Below are 20,521 nucleotides of genomic sequence, written 5' to 3'. Positions count from 1 at the left end.
TTTCCCTCCCTTTCCCCTCCCCCGCCCGTTCGGACCCGCGGAATTCCGCCCCCGCCGCGAGCCCGGAACAATGCAGCCGCCCATCCCGGGGACCCGTCACTTACCACCCAGGTCAGTGCACCGTTGCCGCCGCCCACGCCGGCTCCCGCGCCGCAGCCACCCGACTTGGCCATGGCGAGTGCCTCCAGCTCACAGGCCCCGAGGCCGCAGCCGCCGCTCCCGCCTCCCTGCGGGCCGCTAGGCCCCGCCGCTCCGCACCCACCGCTCCACTCGCCGCACTCCTAGCCGCGCCGACCCCCGCGCCCCATCGCGAAGACCCGGAGCGGACGTCCAGCCGAGCCCGCTGAGGAGGCCGCGCCGCCGGCTGCCCTCAAACTCGAGGCGCGGCGTCCGCGTCGCCCGGGCCTAGCGTGGCGGCTGGGGAAGAGAAAGCAGGGAGCGACCGGCGACCGCCGAGCGGCGGCGCTGCCTTCTCGCCCGCCCGCGGGCGCCGCTGCAGGCCGGGCTGAAGCCCAGGCGTGCGAGCCGCGAGGGCGGCCGGGGAGCCGGAGGCGCTCCGACGTGGCGAGGACGCAGAGGTGCCTTGTCCTTCTCACACTCCGCGAAGGCCAGCCGCTCGAGTCGCCAGAGTAGTCGTCTCGGTCGCCGCCGCTGCTTCAAAGGCCACCTTAGTCAGCCTCCCTGCAGCCCCGGTTTCCTCACACACACACACCGAGAGGGACAATAAACAGAGCCGCCGCCGCCGCCACGGTCACCTCCCTCTTGTCCGGCATAACACCGCACACACACATTTGCACACCGGGAAGAGAGGGAGGGCGCGGCGGCCGCCCCCGCTGTCAGTCAGCGCCATGCTGTCCAATCGGGACCTTGTCGCCACAGCCTCTCGACCAATCCCAAAATTCCAAGCCCCCTGGAGGGGCGGGACCCGAGGGGAAAACGTCATTGCGGGTAGCAACCAAAAGGAAGACTTGGGGTTTTTGTTTGTGTGTGTGTCTGTGGGTTTTCCATTTGAAGGGAGAGCAGGGGCTGCTGTCAAGGGTCAATTGAGGGCGGCAAAGGGAAAGGGTCGAATTGGCCTCGGGTCGATTGTAATCCTCCAAGCGTGCTGTTTACTCTGAGACCTAACCGGGAAGCCGAAGCGTTTCTTTGCCTGGGGCCTCTAAGGATGAGGATGGGGGCGGGGGTGGGAGTGGGCGTGGGGGTGGCAGGAAGCAGCCGGGGGCCGTCCCAAAGGGACATTATTTTTAAAGAGCGGTTGTAAACCGCAGGCAAGACGTTGTAGACCACTGGTGCAAGGAGGCCCCGTGACCCGGTCTCCCCAAGGGCCTAAGTGGACGCTGCTGTCAAAAACAAATCATCTCAGACCTTCTCCATCTCCGTCCTCCCTCTCCTCCCCTCACCCCAAAAGAGGATATAGTCAGTTTCAAGAAAACTACACATGAAAAGCTTAAATGATAAGGGACACACAGAGAACGTTCTAGGGAATGAATGCAGGGTGGGTTGAGTGTTCTATTTCTACTCTTTGTTGACCTTTCTTCTCTGAACAATGCGGAGATGTCACTGTCACTTTTCTCATGTGTCCAGAAGTGTGCCCCCTGCCTCTAAGAGGGCAGGCTTAATTTTTAAAACCGCTTTCAGTGGAATTTTCAAATGCACAGTAAGGAATAATTTAATTCACATTAAAGCTTTCTAAGAATGAAAATTACCGATACAGCAACACCACAGTCTTTGGCAGATGGAAGATGGCTTTACTTCTTCCTGTTTTTCAGTGTAATTCCACTCAAGTATTTATTGGGCGCACACTCTGCCACGCTGTGCCAGGCTCTGCGATGGGTTCAAAATAAAAACAGGGCCCCTGATTTCAAACCATTTATAACCTGGCTTGTGAGACAGACTAAAAAGGAGCCAACGATCACCAAAATGAGAACTTGAAGGCATGAAGTGCCACCAAAGAGTTGCGATGAGAGCTTTTTTAAAGGTGGAAACAGTATTACCGTTTTTTGAAGAGGTGTTTTTGTGAACTTCCAACTGTGCATTTCCTCTCAAGGGAAAACAAAAATGTCCCGCGTCACATCTTTAAACTGCGTTCTGAGTCTAGAGGTGGAGAACTCTGAAACATGGAAATAATTTAAACACAGTTTTTTAAAATTAGCTCTCTGATGGCCATGTAACTTTGCCATACGAGGGACTTCAGAACAGTGAAGTCTTTCTTTACCTTGAACTTGGGGTGCAAACTTTTCTGAACCTGACCAAGTACCGATAGCCTTGTTATTTAACTTCCCTGAGCCTCAGTTTAGTGCTTGTTAAAATGATCTTGTGTTCTTACTGTGAGTTTGCATCTCCAAGTACACATGTATTTTGTTTGAAAAGGGGTCAATGTTAAAGGCAATGAGTTTTTTAATGAAGAGTATTAGGTAGAAGCTAAGCTATAAAATATATAGCTGTCTCCTTTTTTAAACTTAAGTTGTCAAAGCTCTTTATCTTCAGTTTTTTGTTGTTATTGTTTTTAGAGACAGAGTCTTGCTCTGTCACCCAGGTGGGAGTGCAGTGGCACAATCTTGGCTCACTGCACCCTCCGCCTCCCAGGTTCAAGCGATTCTCCTGCCTCAGCCTACCAGGTAGCTGGGATTACAGGCGCCCGCCACCATGTCCAGCTAATTTTTGTGCTTTTACTAGAGACGGGGTTTTCACCATGTTGGCCACCCTGGTCTCAAACTCCTGACCTCAAGTGATCTGCCCGTCTTGGCCTCCCAAAATGCTGGGATTACAGGCATGAGCCACCGCACCTGGCCTAGGTTCAGATTTTGAAATGAATAAAACAATATATTCAAAACTCAAATAGATTAATAAAAACAATGTTCTTTTCACTTGCCTCTTATGTGAGGCATTGAGTCCTTTTGTCTTCTCAGTATGAAAAAAACCCTTTAATAAGTGTTATTAGTTTTAAGAAAATATTGACTTACCCAGAAGAATTGCAAATAAGAATTGCTGAATATACATGAAAATCAACATTTTTAAAGCAGAGATTTGTGATGAGTGGAAGACGGAATCTAGATTAAAAGTATCTCGGCTTCCAAAGAATTGTTCTTTTTAACTGTGCAGCAGACTTAGCATATCTGTATGATAAAATTGATGGTACCAACTTGAGCATAGCTTTCTTTTCTGGGGTAATGTAAAGTAATTTTCAAGTAGGGGTGGATTACCTGAGGTCAGGAGTTCCAGACCAGCCTGACCAACATTGTGAAACCCCGTCTCTACTAAAAGTACAAAAATTACCTGGGTGTGGTGGCGCGTGCCTGTAATTCCAGCTACTGGGGAGGCAGAGGCAGGAGAATCGCTTGAACCCAGGAGGCGGAGGTTGCAGTGAGCTGAGATCGTGCCACTGCACTCCAGCCTTAGCGACAGAGCGAGACTCGATCTCAAAAAAAAAGAAAAAAAAAACCTTCTATATCAGATTTGCCTAGTTTTAGATACTACTTTATATGTATATATTACATATAATGACTTAATTTCTACCCCATAGCAAGCACTGACCAAAAGGAAAAACTAGAAATTAGTCATTTCTATAGACTGTATAAAGGTCTTTATTTAGTCAAGATTTCTGAGTAGCTTCCATAGGAGCTTATCCTAACTACTTCAGAATTTCTATTTTTAGATCTTATAGTTCCCTATTGTAGCAATGAAAAAAAAATTAAATTCCTGCTGTGTTAGGTACTCAGGACCTGGGAATTTAAAAAGGTGATGAAGATGCATTTTTTGCCTTAAGTCCACACTCAAATTATATAGTTTCGAGCTAATCATTTAATTGAAAAGCAATTTTATATTTATTCATTTGCTGTTTAATAAACAATTTACCTCACTTTAGGAGGCTGAGACAGGCAGATCACCTGAGGTCAGAAGTTCAAGACCAGACTGGCCAAGATGGTGAAACCCCATCTCTACTAAAAATATAAAAATTAGCTGGGCATGTGCCTGTAATCCCAGCTGCTCGGGAGGCTGAGGCAGGAGAATTGCTTGAACCCGGAAGGTGGAGCTTGCAGTGCACCAAGACCACGCCACTGCACTCCAACCCGGGCGACAGAGCAAGACTCCATCTCTAAAGTATATATATACATAAAAAATAAAAAACAATTTACCTGATAAGCCACACCTATCATCGTACTTTATACACAGTAGGTAATTTACTAAGTAAATTATCTAAGAAAATAGCAACTCAAAACCATACTTCTAGGTATCTGCCAAAGCTTCAGTAGTTTCCACTTAAATGTTGTGTATCATTCCAACATTGAGATTCAGTTGGGAGGAGGAGGACAAATCTTTAACCTCAGGAGCATTTAAAGAAGCTAACATTTGAATTCAAAATTCAACGTCTATAATTTCACCTCTCCCTTCTCGTTGCATTAATTGTGTGGATCCTTACAATATACAAAGTTGCTGGGCTAAGAATAAGAAAAATTGTTAATGTCTGGCCTATCGTAGACTCAGTGATTGCCTACTTAATGACTATTGTATGTTTAAATGTAATTTAGTTTCTTATAGTTCTTTAGAAGTGAGCTCAAGGAAGAAAAGTTACCATCAATGTGGCATTTTGGTTTTCAGTATTTCTCTAGTAAATATTATAGATTATTAACTCTGCTTCTTTGAACTATTTAATTGCTCCAAATATTTTATAAGTATATTTTTACTTTTAAAATGATATTTAAGCACCAAAAGTAACAAGTGTTTGTGGATGACTGAAGATATCAATGATCATATTCCTAAGTATTATTACCACTAGGAAGACAGATAGCAGGTAAAGTTCTTCAATTTCTACCTGCAGTAACTACAGGATACAGTATTTGTTTTGATTTTTTGTTTTGCAGGAGTTTGTTTTGACTGGTTTTGGTCAAGTAAGCTACACTGATCTGGTGACATTCTAATTATACAGATAGAAGGGACACTTTCACTTATATGATATAGCTCAATAATATTTCAGAGTTCTCAGTAATTCAGGGTTCTCAATAATAATTCAGGGTTTTCATACAACATGGAAAATAAAATTAGCATGTGTCTTAAGAAAGTTGCTCTTGGCCTTTGTAACAAAGTCTAATAATTGGATGGACTTTCAAAGATGCATCTTGTTTTGAGAAAATTCTACTTTGGGGGACATTAGATGTTATCATGCACCTGCCCTTCACCAACAAGATACACAGTCTATCATGTGTATTAGTAAGCTGTATTTGAAGTTTCTGGTTGCCCACAGTCATCTGATATTGTTACTTCATAGGTTTATAAGACTCACACCTTAAAAAATGAGATAGCAGGCCAGGCGCGGTGGCTCAGGCCTGTAATCCCAGCACTTTGGGAGGCCGAGACGGGTGGATCACGAGGTCAGGAGATCGAGACCATCCTGGCTAACACTGAAACCCCGTCTCTACTAAAAAAAAATACAAAAAATTAGCCGGGCGAGGTGGCGGGCGCCTGCAGTCCCAGCTACTCGGGAGGCTGAGGAAGGCAAATGGCATAAACCCGGGAGGCGGAGCTTGCAGTGAGCTGAGATCCGGCCACTGCACTCCAGCCTGGGCGACAGAGCAAGACTCTGTCTCAAAAAAAAAAAAAAAAAAAAAAAAAAGAGATAGCAGTGGTTTTCCCACCACAACCGTTTTCATTTCAGAAAAGTAGGGAACGGCCGGGCACAGTGGCACTTGTCTGTAATTCCAGCATTTTGGGAGGAACAAAACAAAAAAGGTTATATAAGGTAGGAATTAAAAATAAAAAATTTGAAGATACCATCTTTTAGTATGCTGATTAATAAAAAATAGCAAATTACTTGTTTCTAAAGAATTAAGAGGTCAGCCCTGATGTCATATATAACTAGTATCTTTATCTATCAGCTTTCCTCTTTGAGATGACTGTCAAAATGTGGAAAGATCCAGAAGGCGGCTGAAGAATGCAGACTCTTTAAGGAATATATTTCTGTTTTAAACGTTGTTTGGGAAAAGTAAAAGAGTAAGACTAGCCTGTTCAATGAAGAGTATACCACATAATGCCAGCTAGTCAAAGAAAGTGCCTGGCATATAGTTGGTGTTCAATAAAAAATTGCTTTAAAAAAGGATTTGAGGTGTTATCAAGAAGCCTCCGTCAGAAAAATTTCATGCACCATACATGGTGGTGCTGAAACTCGGCCATTTGAGATTCATTATTCAGCATCCTTGAGTCTTTTGTGTTTTCAAGTATTATTGGTTGACTACCAGCAAGAGTAAAATACCTTAAACTTTAATCTGTTAACTTTATCGGTTAACAGATTAAGAATTGGTTAAAGCATTATGTCTCTGTAGTAGTGAGAAACAGGATGGTGTGAGGAGGGAAGGAAGAAATTATTGGTACCAAAAGAATTGAGGGAGAGGGGAGGGGAGATGGCGAACAAAAGCATCAAATTGTGTGAAACTGAGTGGAGAAAAGAAACATCTTCAGGTCTGAAAGTAGATCAGCTGTAGCCTTGCCAGTGCATATACTTTATTTCATTAAGAAGCCTCACTTACTGAGAACCCTGGTGTCAATTTGTTACAGTACTAGTCAGGTCCTTTCACACATAGAAGCTTAATTAACTTTCAATAACCCTAAGAGAGGTAGTATTATCATCCTTATTTCAGTCAAGAAAATTAAAGCTCAGAGAAAGTCACAGAGCGGCCAGATGCGGTGGCTCATGCCTGTAATCCCAGCACTTTGGGAGGCTGAGGTGTCCAGATCACTCGAGACCAGGCTGGCCAACATGGTGAAACCCCATCTCTACTAACAAATACAAAAGTTAACTAGGTGTACAGCACATGCCTGTAGTCTCAGCTACTCGGGAGGCTGAGGCAAGAGAATTGCTTGAACCCAGGAGGCAGAGGTTGCAGTGAGCCGAGATTGTGCCACTGCACTCTAGCCTGGGCAACAGAGCTAGACTCCATCTCAAAAAAAAAAAAAAAGAAAGAAAAAAAAAGAAAAGTCACAGAGCTGAGTAAGTAGTGAAACTGAAAATCAAGCTCAAGTCTCTTACTCCAAACCACACCCTTTTGTCATACTGCCAAGTTGGCTAACATACTTGGCAATATAGCATATTTGGCAACATGTTAAAAAGCTGGCAACACTGGTGAATAATTCTAGCCATTGGCCCTCAGTAGAATTGTATTGCTGAACTATGGTGATAAAGATAAATGTCTATCATTTGTATGACTGACTAGATGTTTTCTTTGAAACCAGTCTGAATCTACTTTGTCTTACCTTGTTCAAAAAACAAAGCAAATTGCTTTTTGAAATCCAAAGGATCAAAGAGAACCCAAAGCTCAAGGTCCTGTGAATCTTGTGATACCTCAGCACCTCAGCACCTATGCAATTTTTTTTTTTTTTTTTTTTTTTGGAGACGGAGTCATGCTCTGTCACCCAAGCTGGAGTGCAATGGTGCCATCTAGGCTCACTGCAACCTCCACCTCCCAGGTTCAAGCAGTACTCCTGCCTCAGCCTCCCCGAGTAGCTGGGACTACAGGTGCATGCCGCCATACCTGGTTAATTTTTTTTTTTTTTTTTTTGTATTTTAGTAGAGACAGGTTTCACCGTGTTGCCCAGGCTGGTCTCGAACTCCTGAGCTCAGGCAATCCGCCCACCTCGGCCTCCCAAAGCGCTAGGATTACAGGCATGAGCCACCACACCCGGCCTGCAATTTTAAACTTTATAATCCACATCCAGTGTCCTCATCATAGAAGATATTCAAATAGCTAACATTCAAATGCAGAGGGAAAAATACGGATGTACTATGCGATTCCACTCTTGGATTCACATTTTGGATAATTTCAAATTCACAATAGAAGATATTAAAGATATCTTCAATTCAGAAGACACTGAAAGCAGCATACAAATTTCTCAAAGTGTCTAGTTTTACAGGGAAGACTTATTTGTGAACACTCCATCTATTATGTGAATTATTTGCCTTTTTGTAATCTATTTTTATGTGTTATATGTTTGCTTCTTCCATTCCAGCATTTAGTAAATCTTGTTTCTCAGTATACTAGAACTTTGAGGTATAAATAAGTATTTTGGAAATTATAAGTTTCAGAAACCATGCACACTACTGTATAGTACCCATGCACAAGGAATTCACAAAACTCACTAGCATTTAGAAAGCCTCTGGGCAGTCCTGCAGTAAGCAAGTCAAACTTATTTAGTCTTGATACTCTTTTCAGGAATATCTATTAACATCCTTGGAACTCACGTTTTAATGTAAAGACTTTGGGAACTACTGCCACTTTTTATTTTTGTTATTAGAACATGCTGGCTGGGCACAGTGGCTCACACCTGTAATCCCAGCACTTCAGGAGGCTGAGGTGGGTGAATCACTTGAGGTCAGGAGTTTAAGACCTGCCTGGCCAACAGGGAGAAACCCCGTCTCTACTAAAAATACAAAAATTAGCCGGGTGTGGGGGCAGGCACCTGTAATCCCAGCTACTTGGGAGGCTAAGGCACTAAAATTGCTTGAACCTGGGAGGTGGAGGTTGCAGTGAGCTGAGATTGCACCACTGCACTCCCGCCTGGGTGACAGAGCAAGACTCCGTCTCAAATAATTAAATAAATAAATAAATAAAATAACATGTTAATTTATATGTTTAGAACTATATCTCTGGTTGAAAGAAAAAGCAAAGAACAAATCGACCCACAATTCTGCCATTCAGGTAATTACTGTTAACAGTTTGGTGAATATCTTTCTACTCCTTTTGCAAATGCTCAAAAGCTTTTACTTTAAAAAAAAAAAAAAGTAGGCTCTAATAAGTCATTTAAAATAAAAAAAGAACGCTATCCCATTAGAATAGCAAACATTTAAAAGACTGACTATACCGAATGTTAGTGAGAACGTGGAGCAACACAGACTCTCATATACTGTTAGTATTATGGAGCTTACCACTGGATACCACTTTGGAAGACTGTTTCTCAGAATCTACTAAACCACTTTGGATAACTGTCTCTCCGTATATGCTAAAGCTAAACATTTATATATCTTATGAATCAGAAAATTAACTCATAGTGTTATGGGGTCCTTGGGGTGTCTCTTCACCAGCCGGAAACCTCTGTGGTCAGTGGTGCCTTTGCCCGAGTTTTGCTCTGGCCCACTGGGCTCATTCTGCCCACTTGACCTGGCAGGCTGTGCCCAGCTCACACTACTGGCCTGGATCTTATGTCTGCCAAGGGCGAGCCAGGCATGGAGTGGCAGGGGGTGTATAAGCAAGCATGGGGTCTGTCCACTGCACACAGCCAGGCATGCTGGCTGTGACGGAGCAGTCTGCTCCCAGGCACCGGCACAGGTGCTGGCTCCCTGCCAGGCTGCAGCTGGACCAGGCCTACCACAAGCAGCTTCCATGACTGGCACCAGGGAACACAGTGGTGCCCAGAAACTTGAAAACACCAGGCAGAGCCCTAAAGAGAGTATCACAGCCCTGGCTTGGGGAGCTCCTGGCTTGAGGAGGTCTGGGGTCCCTGAAGGGCCACAGCTCTTGTCCTTCTCTCTTCTCTTCTTGTTGCTCACAAAGTGGCAAGGAAGGGGCATGTTTCAGCCCTCTTTGTGTTATAGCTCTTTTAGCCCCCCATTTGACAGGTCCCAAGTTCTTTTCCAACATCCAGGAAGAATGAGGTATGCAGACAAGTGGAAGGTGGGCAAGGTGAAGAGGAGCCTTAATGAGTGACAGAACAACGCAGAAGAGACTTGCAGTGGGCAGCTCCTCCCTGTAGCCAGCATGTCCCGGTGAGTGGTCAGCTCTTAGACATGATAGCTCCTCTCTGCAGGCAGGTTGTCCCCACTGAGTGTTCAGCTCTCAGCAGAGAGGGCAGCTCTTCTCTGGAGCTGGTGGTCCCATTGTCTCTTCAGCTCTTAGCAGAGAGGGTGACGCCTTTCTGCAGCTGGTCATCCCATTATCTCTTTGGGTCCAGCCTGAGTATGGGGCTTTTATGGGCATTAGGTCCTCTGGTCCACAGGATCAGCAGCTCAGCCCCCAGGCTCCAGGCCTTAAGGTGGGGCTTCACCAGGGACCCACTCATTTCCACTACGTAGCCTGTCTGCCTCCTGCTGCTATTCAGGGCGCCAAGGCTGATCGTGCTGAGGTGGCGCCTTCAGGCCAGCACCAAGCCACCCTCAGCACCCCCCTGCCTCCCTCTCATGCTTACTGGCACCCAAAGTCCAGAGGGGGCCGAGGCTTCAGGGCGCTGGCATGTCAGCGCCGCCTTGAGCATGCACACACCCAGTCAGGCTGCAATAGTACCCAGGCGTAGCCTCGACTTTTCTCTGTGATCAGAGCAGGTGCCAAAAGTGAAGAGAAGCCAGAGAGTAGGAGCAGGCACCTCCGAGCCTGGGGGGTGTAACCGGAGGGCCTTCCTGGGTCCCTGAGAGTGCAGGGATCCCTGAGTCTACAGCCACGGCTTGGGTGGCTGCAGCTGTGCCTGGGAGGGCAGGGCTTCTGCCTGCTTCTGGTTCCCAGAAGCACAGGGGTTCCCAGGTTGCAGTCACCACTTGGGCAGCTGCGGCTGTGCCTGATGAGCTCCCTCACCACTAACTTAGAAGGGGCAAGTCTCCCACTTGTCCATGGTTCCCGCGGGCTCCATGGAGTGCACAGCCCTGGCCACGTTTTCCCCACAGCAACAGCAGGTGAGGTGCAGGTGATGCCACGCCCTGGCCAGCCGCACACAAACAAATCTGATGCTCTCAGGGCTGACTCCAAAAGTCCTGGCTGTGCCTTCAGCCGGGTGCTTGAGGGCTCCCAAGACACGGCAAGGAGTGAGGTTGAGGCTGCAGCAGAGACTCCAGGCCTGGAGTGGGTCCTGCCCAGCCATACGAGGGTGGGGGTGGTATAGTCAGCTGCCTTGGGGATGTGGGGCACAGGGGTCGCACCACTGCCACTGCTGCTCCTGCAGCCGCTCCTGCTGCCACCGCCTGCACCTCCCCACTGGGGCCAGCATGATGGCAATGGCCACTCCAGATGGCCCACTGCTGCCATCAATAGATATATACAAATAGAAATGCATACTTATGTACCAAGACACACACAAGAACATATATAGCAACACTTCATGGCAGCCCCAAACTAGAAACAATCCAAATATCCATCAGTGATAGAACGGCTATATTGTATGTATGTATAATGGAATATTGGTCAGCAATAAAAATGAGTGATCTACCGCTACACTTAACATGTATGAGTCTCACAAATATCAACCTAAAGTCAAACATAAAAGAATACACACTATATGATTCCCTTCATATAAAATTTTATTTTATTTTATTTTTTTTTGAGAGAGTTTTTGCTCTGTTGCCCAGGCTGGAGTGCAATGGCGTGATCTTGGCTCACTGCAATCCCTGCCTCCTGGGTTCAAGCGATTCTCCTGCCTCAGTCTCCCAAATAGCTGCAACTACAGGCACCCACCACCATGCCCAGCTAATTTTTGTATTTTTAGTAGAGACAAGGTTTCACCATGTTGACCAGGCTAGTCTCAAACTCTTGACCTCAGATGATCCACCTGCCTTGGCCTCCCACAGCGCTAGGATTACAGGCGTGAGCTACCATGGTCGGTATTTTTATATAAAATTTTAAAACAGATAAAACTAATCTATAATATTATAAGTCAAGATGTAGTTACCTGTGGGAGACAGACTCTGGGTGCTAATAATTTTTATTTGCTGAATTGGGGGGTGAATATATATTTTGAGAATTCCCTCAGCTATACACTTTCAAATTTTACACTTTTCATTATTTTAATAAAAAGTTTACCCCAAAAATGCTGTATTTCCAACACTTGACAAAAATAAGAGTGTATAGAAAAACAAGATCATTAATGCCTCTGTGTGGATCAGTGATTCAGAAGATTCACCCTCTGGATATGAAGTGGTAGGAATACTCTTAACCAGTGTTTTTCACTTTTGTCTTCCTTTTGATGTGTGCACAAAATGATATAAAATGAAATAGTTCTTTCAGTAAGCACAAAAGAAAACTCATATGTGATGGAAAAATGGATATTATCCCATCCGAAGCTATGCAAATTCATTAATGAAATCTTATAATTACCATGTTTACCTGTAAACCTTTACCTCCAAAACTCAATTTTTAGAAGAAAAAATTATATAGAATTTTTATGACAAACAATAACATTTATTGGCTCCTATTATATTGGCACTGTGTTAACATATTGCTTGCATTATCTACTTTAATATTCAGAAGAGCTGTATGAAATATGAATTTATTTCTAAAATTTTTCAAAATTATAAATATAATACCTTCTGGTTGAAAAAACACAATAAAAAAAGTATGTCCAGCAAAATTTGCAAACACTCCTTTAAAATCTGCTTTCCTTATAGATGTCTCTGGTTAACAAGTAGGTATGTTTCCTTCCAAATCCTTTATAAGTATGTGGAAACACACACACGCACACAGAAAAGAGGTGAGTAATTAATGGGACCGTATTATAAATACTGCTCTGTGAGTTGCTTTAGTTATTTTAACTGGCTATCCTTGAAATCTTTCTATGGCTGCATGTAGATTGCTCTCGTTCTTATAATAACTGCAGTGATTAGTTTACCATTTTACTTTAAAAGGGATTTCTCGAGCTCACTATGAAAAGGCTATCAACTAAGAACACTTATCAACTTTTTGGACTGGGTAATTTTTTAAGACCTGTCCTATGTATTGTGGGATGTTCACCAGCATTCCTGGCCTCTACCCACCAGAAACCAGTAACATATCACCACTACTAGCACCATCCCCATCATGACAAACATAAATGTCTCCAGACATTTTGTCCTTTGAGAAACAAAAGCCTTCTCTCGCACCACCATCAAGAACCACTGTTGTAGAAGGATATGTATGTTGTTATTTTCAACAATATAAAAAGGATTTCATGAACATCTTGGTATTATTTATTATAAACCGCATATTACAGATGAGAAATCCCATCTATAAAAAGTCCCACTGCTATAAGTGGTAGAAATGAGATTTGAACCCAGTTCTGTCTCCTCCAGAGTAGTGAGTTTAATCTCCTTTCCAGTTCTCTAATTTTACTACCCAGCAGGTGTAGAGACCACTCTAAAGGTGATAGTAAGAACGGTAAATATCAATACTTGAGGGTAAGAACAAATGTTAAAATATCTTAGCTCTGACAAACATCCTTTAGCTTCTGACCCAGCTAAGAGTTAAAACTTTTCTGCTTTCTAAAAGTACCCATAGCAGAACAAGTCCTTTGTAATAAACATTTAAGTAAATAGAAAACTCCAAAATATCCAAACAGAAAGCTAATGTAGTATCACCACAGTTAATATGTTTAACCATGACGAAGTGCCCTGAGTGCTAACCCAGTTTATAGTGATAACAGGTCCAAGGTCAGCGTTGGAGAGGCTCATGGGCCAGGCAGCTTTGCTATCATCTTCATCATTAATAAATACAGATGTGTATCAAGCTCCTATTCCACACAGTACACACCATTAGTTCCTCATACTCCAATTGCTGGGCAAACAAGGCAAACAACAGAAACAAAAGTCAAAATAACAATGCTGTTAATAATGATTACTTGCTATGCACCAGGTAAAGTCTTTTGCGCCTGTTAATTCATTCCACAAATACTTATTAAACACCTACCAATGTGTCATATGGGGCACCGGGTGCTACAGATGTAGAAGTAAACTAGAGAGACTTAAAGCACACCTCTATGAAGCATGTGGAAAAAAGGCATTAAATAACTACTTGCGTAAATAAATCATTGTGATTGGTGGGGAAAAACAATGAAGCAGGAGGTTGGAGGCTTTCCTGAGAAAATTATGTTAAGCTCTGAGGATGACATATGAGTTAACATTTCAAGACTAGCAAGTAGCATGTATGACACACTCAGGCTTGTTGGAGCATGGTATAGTTGAAGTTAGAGAAGACAACTACTGCTGGAAGAGAAGACGACCAAGGTCAAATGAAACAGGGCCTATTGGGTCAAGTTAGGGGTTTTTATCTTTGGACCAAACAAACAAACATACATATGAAAATTCACAATGGCAAACTATTGAAGAAGTTTTTAAGCAGGAGCAGGTCACTAGTACATTTGGAGTTTTGGGTTTTGTTTTTATTTTTTTTCTTTTGAGACACAGTCTCACTCTGTCATCAAGGCTGGAGTCCTATGGTGCAATCTCAGCTCACTGCAGCCTCCACCTCTGGGTTCAAGAGATTCTTCTGCCTCAGCCTCCCAAGTAGCTGAGATTACAGGTATGAGCCAACACATCTGGCTAATTTTTTCTATTTTGAGTAGAGCGGGGTTTCACCATGTTGGTCAGGCTGGTCTGGAACTCCTGACTTCAAATGATCTGCCTGCCTTGGCCTCCCAAAGTGCTGGGATGACAGACGTGAGCCACTGAGCCCGGCCTGGATTTTTCATATTTTGTTTACTCTAATATTCTTATTATTATCTCATTCTTACAAAAGGGAAAAATCAGGGACCAAGTCTTAGAAATTAAACTAACTTGCCTACTACAGTACATTCTTTTCTTTCACCACCAGAAAAATAAAATAATGTGGATCACAGTTATTGTCTTCCTCTTACAAGTAATGGCTCCTTCACGATATTGCCCTTAAAAATTTCCCAAGAAATTATAGGACCTCCAGTTAAACATTGAAGGAAGTCCTTAAAAGCCTCACAGAAGATCTATTACAATTGATTCCTTGTTTCCATTTTGTTCTTTAATTTTCACACCTGGTAAATGAGAATATTTCTCCTGATGAGTAAGAGTGGTTGCTAGTAGAGTTCTAAGTACAAAAATTCTCAGTGATTCTAATATTAAGTTCAGGCAACCACAATTTCTTGGCTGTCTTTTAAAAATATGTTTCCCTGAACACATCATCTATAAATTCACTGCCTTGCTATTTTTCCAGTGGTGATCTTTGTACTAGCTGAGCTGACCCCTCGCAGGAGGTCTCTGACAACTACATAATGATTGCTTCACTTGATCATGGACATCTGATAATACAGAATATAGTAAAAGCCTGAAGTGTTTTGCTATTACCTTGGTCATGGATTTCTCCTAGGAATTTGTCTTGCTGTACAATTCTTGCTTTTAATTAAACTATCTCCCACTTTGTCTTTTTCACATTACATTTCTTGTTTGTTCATTTGTCTCCAATAACTAACCTCAAATGAAATTTTTCACAGCAGTTTTTAATTCCTTGGCTTCAATTTTTACAGACTTTATTTGTTAAAAAATTATTTCAAAGTATAATTTATCTGGGTCTCTAGTTTCTTTGTCTATAAAATGAAAGAGATTTAGATTTGGTATTCCCTTCTAGCTAAATATTTCTATTTTTTTTTTTTACTCTTCCTATTATTTGAATATAAGAGTAATAATTTGAAAAATATGACCAGTGAATTGCATTGGCCCTTCCCAGTTTGAGAACCTTTTTTTCTGTAACTTGATACCAAACATGTCATATTTTACCCACACTGTTAGCTTCTGAAAGAATGAATACAACCAGGCTTCTTTCAACAGCCCTGAATCCCTGAATGAGAGCCTCCATTGTTTACCAGTACAGCTCAAAAATCAAATATTCTAGTTTAACGATTACAAGGTGGCGGGAAGCGAAGGGGAAGGGGGAGAGGGCGAGGAGAAAGTGGGGAGGGGAAAGTGGGGAGAGAGGAGGACGCCGGGGGGAGAGAGGAGGACGCGGGGGGGGGAGAGAGGAGGACGGGGGGGGGAGCGAGGAGGACGCGGGGGAGCGAGGAGGACGGGGGGTAGAGAGAGGACGGGGGGTAGACAGGAGGACGGGGGGGGAGCGAGCGAGGAGGACGGGCGGGAGCGAGGAGGACGGGCGGGAGCGAGGAGGACGGGGGGGGGGAGCGAGGAGGACGGAGGGGAGCGAGGAGGACGGGGGGAGCGAGGAGGACGGGGGGGGAGCGAGGAGGACGGAGGGGAGCGAGGAGGACGGGGGGAGCGAGGAGGACAGGGGGGAGCGAGGAGGACGGGGGGAGCGAGGAGGACGGGGGGAGCGAGGAGGACGGGGGGAGCGAGGAGGACGGCGGGGAGCGAGGAGGACAGGGGGGGGGAGCGAGGAGGACAGGGGGGGGGGGAGGACGGGGGGGGGAGGAGGAGGGGGGGGGAGCGAGGAGGACGGGGGGGAGCGAGGAGGACAGGGGGGGGGGAGCGAGGAGGACGGGGGTGGGAGCGAGGAGGACGGGGGTGGGAGCGAGGAGGACGGGGGGGGTGGGAGCGAGGAGGACGGGGGGGAGCGAGGAGGACGGCGGGGAGCGAGGAGGACGGCGGGGAGCGAGGAGGACGGCGGGGAGCGAGGAGGACGGCGGGGAGCGAGGAGGACGAGGGGAGAGCAGCAGGACTGGGGAAGAGAGGAGAGGGGTGGGTGGGAGAGGAGAGAGGAGATAGGAGTTGGGGGGTGACAGGAGAGAGGAGCCAGAGGAGAGAGGTGGCTAGATCCATTTTGTGCTTGGTTTGGGTAATGTCAAAAATGCCTTTTGCTGTTTAAAAAATTATTTTACCCTTGTATTAGAGCAGCCTCTTCAAAGGTCATGGGAGAAGAAGTCATGCTTCTAGGAGACTATTGTTTGGCCTAATCTCAGTCATCCAACATCTCCTGCCACTGGAGAGAGCTGAGCCTTCAGTTTCAACAAAAGTAGTATCTGAGAGTTAGGACTGTCCAGACTGTCAAATGAGCTTACTGTTCCTTTCAATCCTCCTGAAGAAGAGATATATAGATTTTCTCTATCCCTTAAAAGTCTCCTGCACACAGACTGAGTGAATTCTTCGTCAACTGATTTGTTTTCATATCTGAAGCTCCCTTGTTCTACCCCTTGATTAGTTTATGTTAAATTTTATTCATCAGTTTAGAACAAGTCACAAAATCATTTGCTAATAAACTCAAATTATAGGAAGGTCAAGAATTAAACAAAAACAAACAAAAACACTGCCATAGACCCCAGTAACTTGCGCGCTCTCTCTCTCTCTCCCCCTTTCCTCCCCCCACCCTCTCTCTCTCTATATATATAAATATATATATATATATATATTTTCTTTTTTTTAAACGGAGTCTCGCTCTATCACCCAGGCTGGAGTGCAATGGCGCAGTCTCAGCTCACTGCAAGCTCTGCCTCCCAGGTTCACGCCATTCTCCTGCCTCAGCCTGCCAATTAGCTGGGCCTACATGCGCCTGCCACCACACCCAGCTAATTTTTTGTATTTTTAGTAGAGACGGGGCTTCACCGTGTTAGACAGGATGGTCTCGATATCCTGACCTCGTGATTTGCCTGCCTCGGCCTCCCAAAGTGCTGGGATTACAGGCGTGAGCCACCGCCCCTGGCCAGCTATAATTCTATTTTCATGTCAACAGATGTGTTTGGGAAGTTATCTCCAGTGGGGAAAAAAAAAAAAAAACCTTCTGGAAATTGCAATAACAAAGGCAAGTAGCCACATTTTTATGCCTTATTATTGGACCTGAATTCTATTATTTTTCCATCTGTCTGCTCAGTCTCCTTGTAACTAGCTATTCTTCTTCCTTCTCCCACCCTAGCTTCCTAACACTACAGGTAAAACCAACAAAGCATAAAAAAACCCAAGGTGATCTAAAATCACATGCGAAAGGTGTAATAGAATCAATCATCAAGCACACCAAATTAAATCAGAATCCTTCGGAAAGAATCACCTATTCAAAACAGAATTCCATACCTTCTCACTTCCATCCATGACAAAGTTTCAAAATTTATCTAACTAGAAATAACGCCTTTCATTTCACATTTAGAGAGGACAGAAAACTGAAAATATCACTGCTACAGGTAACTTGTTCATTCAATTGTATTTGATTTGATATTGATTTTATTTGATATTACATTTCCAGAAAGCTGGTTTTGTCACAACAGATTGTTTCAGAAAGGAAGAATTGGATTACAGGGAAAGAAGACAGAAATAAGAGTTGAGGGAACAGTGCAGGTAAACTTCATGTGATTCCAAATTTTGCTTTGACCCAGCTTTAGGCGTAGTTCAGATGGGTGGAACGCTTGAATCTACTCCATTTACGCAAGCCTCTAAGCTGCCCCCAGAACTGAATCTCCAGTATTTCTTTAAATCAGACACAAGTCTCCAGGGCTGGACCAAGAGACACAAGCAAAGCCTATGCAAAAATGGAATTATAAATACTATATCCCTCCTTTAGAGAACGAAGTTGTATATTTTATAAAGTGATATAGCTGTTAAAACTATTTTAAAGTGATGAAACTGAGATTCAGAAAAACCATGAGATATGTGCACTATCACTCAAGTCATACACACAGAGCTACAATTCAAATATAGGTGTGTTCAACTCCTCAGGCCATGCTCCTTTTTTATACCTCACCTAACCTTAAAAGTACTGTATGTTTATCTAATAGCTCCTTCAAGCCCCATTTCTTCACTCCTAAACACCCTACTCTTATCATTATATTGTTATAAACAGGAAACTTTCATTTAAGACACTTGATTCAAAGAAAAAAATTTTAAAAAGACAGTAGTTTACAGGGTTTTTTTTTTTTTTTAATTTTTAGAAATGGGGTCTCACTATATTGCCCAGGCTGAAGTGCAGTGACTATTTACAGGCATGATCATAGCACATGGTAACCTTGAACTCACCTCAGCCTCCTGAGTAGCTGGCACTACATGCATGTGCCACTGTGCCAGGCTGCTGGTTGATTTTAAATGGTACTTTCACAAAAAAAAAAAACTATTTTCACTGGCATTTAGGGTACATTTTACAATAAACATCATGGTCAACCATTAATATCTACTCTAGGCAAAATTATGAAGTATCTTAACTTTGCCTTTCAAGACCTCAGTCACATAAATTCTATATTTCATCACATATTAAGAAGAATCTGAAATTCATTTGCATTCAAGATTAAGTAATTCAAAATAGATGAAGGGCTTTGCTTTCACAGGATTTAAAGGTTTAAGGTGCTGACTTCTCAGGCCTTTCTATATGTTTACGAGGATCATAAACATGTTATCCAGCATTCCCCAAAATTATTTGACCACAGAACACTTTCTTCTCTACATAGAATCTCAAAGAATGCATTTTGAGAAATAATGGCTGCCAGGCCATCAGCCAAGTTTTCCCTGCAACAGATTTATTTTTCTCTACATGTCCCTAAGGAGTAAAAATTATAAATGAATGATCCAAAAATGAAATTTAAAAAACAAACCCATTTTTACAATAGCATCAAAAAGAATAAAATACTTAGAGTAAGTTGAACAAACGAAGTGCAAAACTTGTACTCACACCACAAAGCACTGTTGAGATCAATTAAAGATCTAAATAATCGAAAGATGTCCAATGTTCATGAATTGAAAGGCAATGTTGTTAAGATGACAGTACTCCCCAAACTGATCTACAAATTCAAAACAATCCCTAGCAGAATTCCAGCTGACTCTGTAGAACAGGACAAGCCAATTCTGAGATTCGTGAAACTCAAGAGACCCAGAATAACCAACATAATCTTCTAATAGAAGAATAAAATTGAAAGATCAATACTTCCCAATTTGGAAACTTACTAGAAAGCCACAGTAATGAAGACAGTATGGAACTGGCATAAGAACAGGCATATAGGTCAATGGAGTAGAGTTGAGAGTCCAGAAATAAACCCATATATCTACAGTCAAATGATTTTCAACAAGGGTGCCAAGATCATTCAACAGGGAAAGAATAGTCTTTTCAACAAACAATGCCGAAACAACTGGATAGCCACACACCAAAGACTAAAGTTGGACCCTTACTTCACATCACATGCAAAATTTAATCCCAAATGGATCAAAGGCCTTAATGAAAGAGTCAAAACTATAAAACTCTCAGATAAAAATATAGGGTAAGTCTTTATGAACTTGGATTTGGCAATAAATTCTTAAACACCAAATCCATAAGCCTCCGTAAAAATAAATAAATTGGACTTTATGAAAATTAAACTTTTGTGCTGCAAAGGATACTATTAAGACAGTGAAAAGACAACCCATGGAATGGGAGAAAATATTTGCAAATCATATATAATAGACTTGTTTTCAGTGGAAAACTCTTACAATCCCCAATAATAAAACAAGTAATTCAATTAAAAAATGGGCAAAGGATCTGAATTGGCATTTCTCCGAAGAAGATATACAAATAGGCAATAAATGCTTGAAAAGACGCTCTGTATCATTAGTCATCAGGGAAACAAATGAAAATCACAATGAGCTCCCACTTCACACCTGTAAAATGGCTATAAGCAAAGACATAGATGCTAATAAATGTTGGCCAGAATGTGGAGTGGAGAACACTCATACGGTAGGCATGTAAAATGGTGGGAAAGTTTGACAGTTCCTCAGAAATTTAAATGCAGAAACACCCTTTGACTCAGCAATTTCACTTCTAGCTATACACCCGAGAATTGAAAACATATGCCCACAAAAAAAGCTTGTACATGGATGTTCATAGCAGCATTATTCACAGTGTCCAAAAGGTGGAAACAATCCAAATGCCCATCAACGGATGAA

The 20,521-nt window shown here is 43.3% G+C and overlaps 2 protein-coding genes across 3 annotated transcripts in view; one reads left to right on the top strand and one right to left on the bottom strand.

Annotated features, from left to right (window-relative positions):
- TOP2B (DNA topoisomerase II beta) overlaps positions 1-242 on the bottom strand; it is a 66,273-nt gene extending 66,031 nt beyond the window's left edge. The window contains exon 1 of one of the 2 annotated variants that reach the window (XM_050779438.1): positions 105-242. In XM_050779438.1, coding sequence (XP_050635395.1) covers positions 105-173 — 69 coding nt within the window. In that variant the 5' untranslated portion in view covers positions 174-242. The remainder of the gene's footprint in view (positions 1-104) is intronic. The other variant, XM_050779437.1, reaches the window with a different exon arrangement.
- OXSM (3-oxoacyl-ACP synthase, mitochondrial) overlaps positions 1-20,521 on the top strand; it is a 488,173-nt gene that overhangs the window by 357,293 nt on the left and 110,359 nt on the right. The window lies entirely within an intron of this gene.

The sequence above is a fragment of the Macaca thibetana genome, chromosome 2 (assembly GCF_024542745.1).
Source record: "Macaca thibetana thibetana isolate TM-01 chromosome 2, ASM2454274v1, whole genome shotgun sequence".
NCBI classification, from domain to species: Eukaryota; Metazoa; Chordata; class Mammalia; order Primates; family Cercopithecidae; genus Macaca; species Macaca thibetana.
The sequence above is the reverse complement of the archived record's forward strand: the minus strand, read 5'-3'. Positions and strand labels throughout refer to the sequence as shown.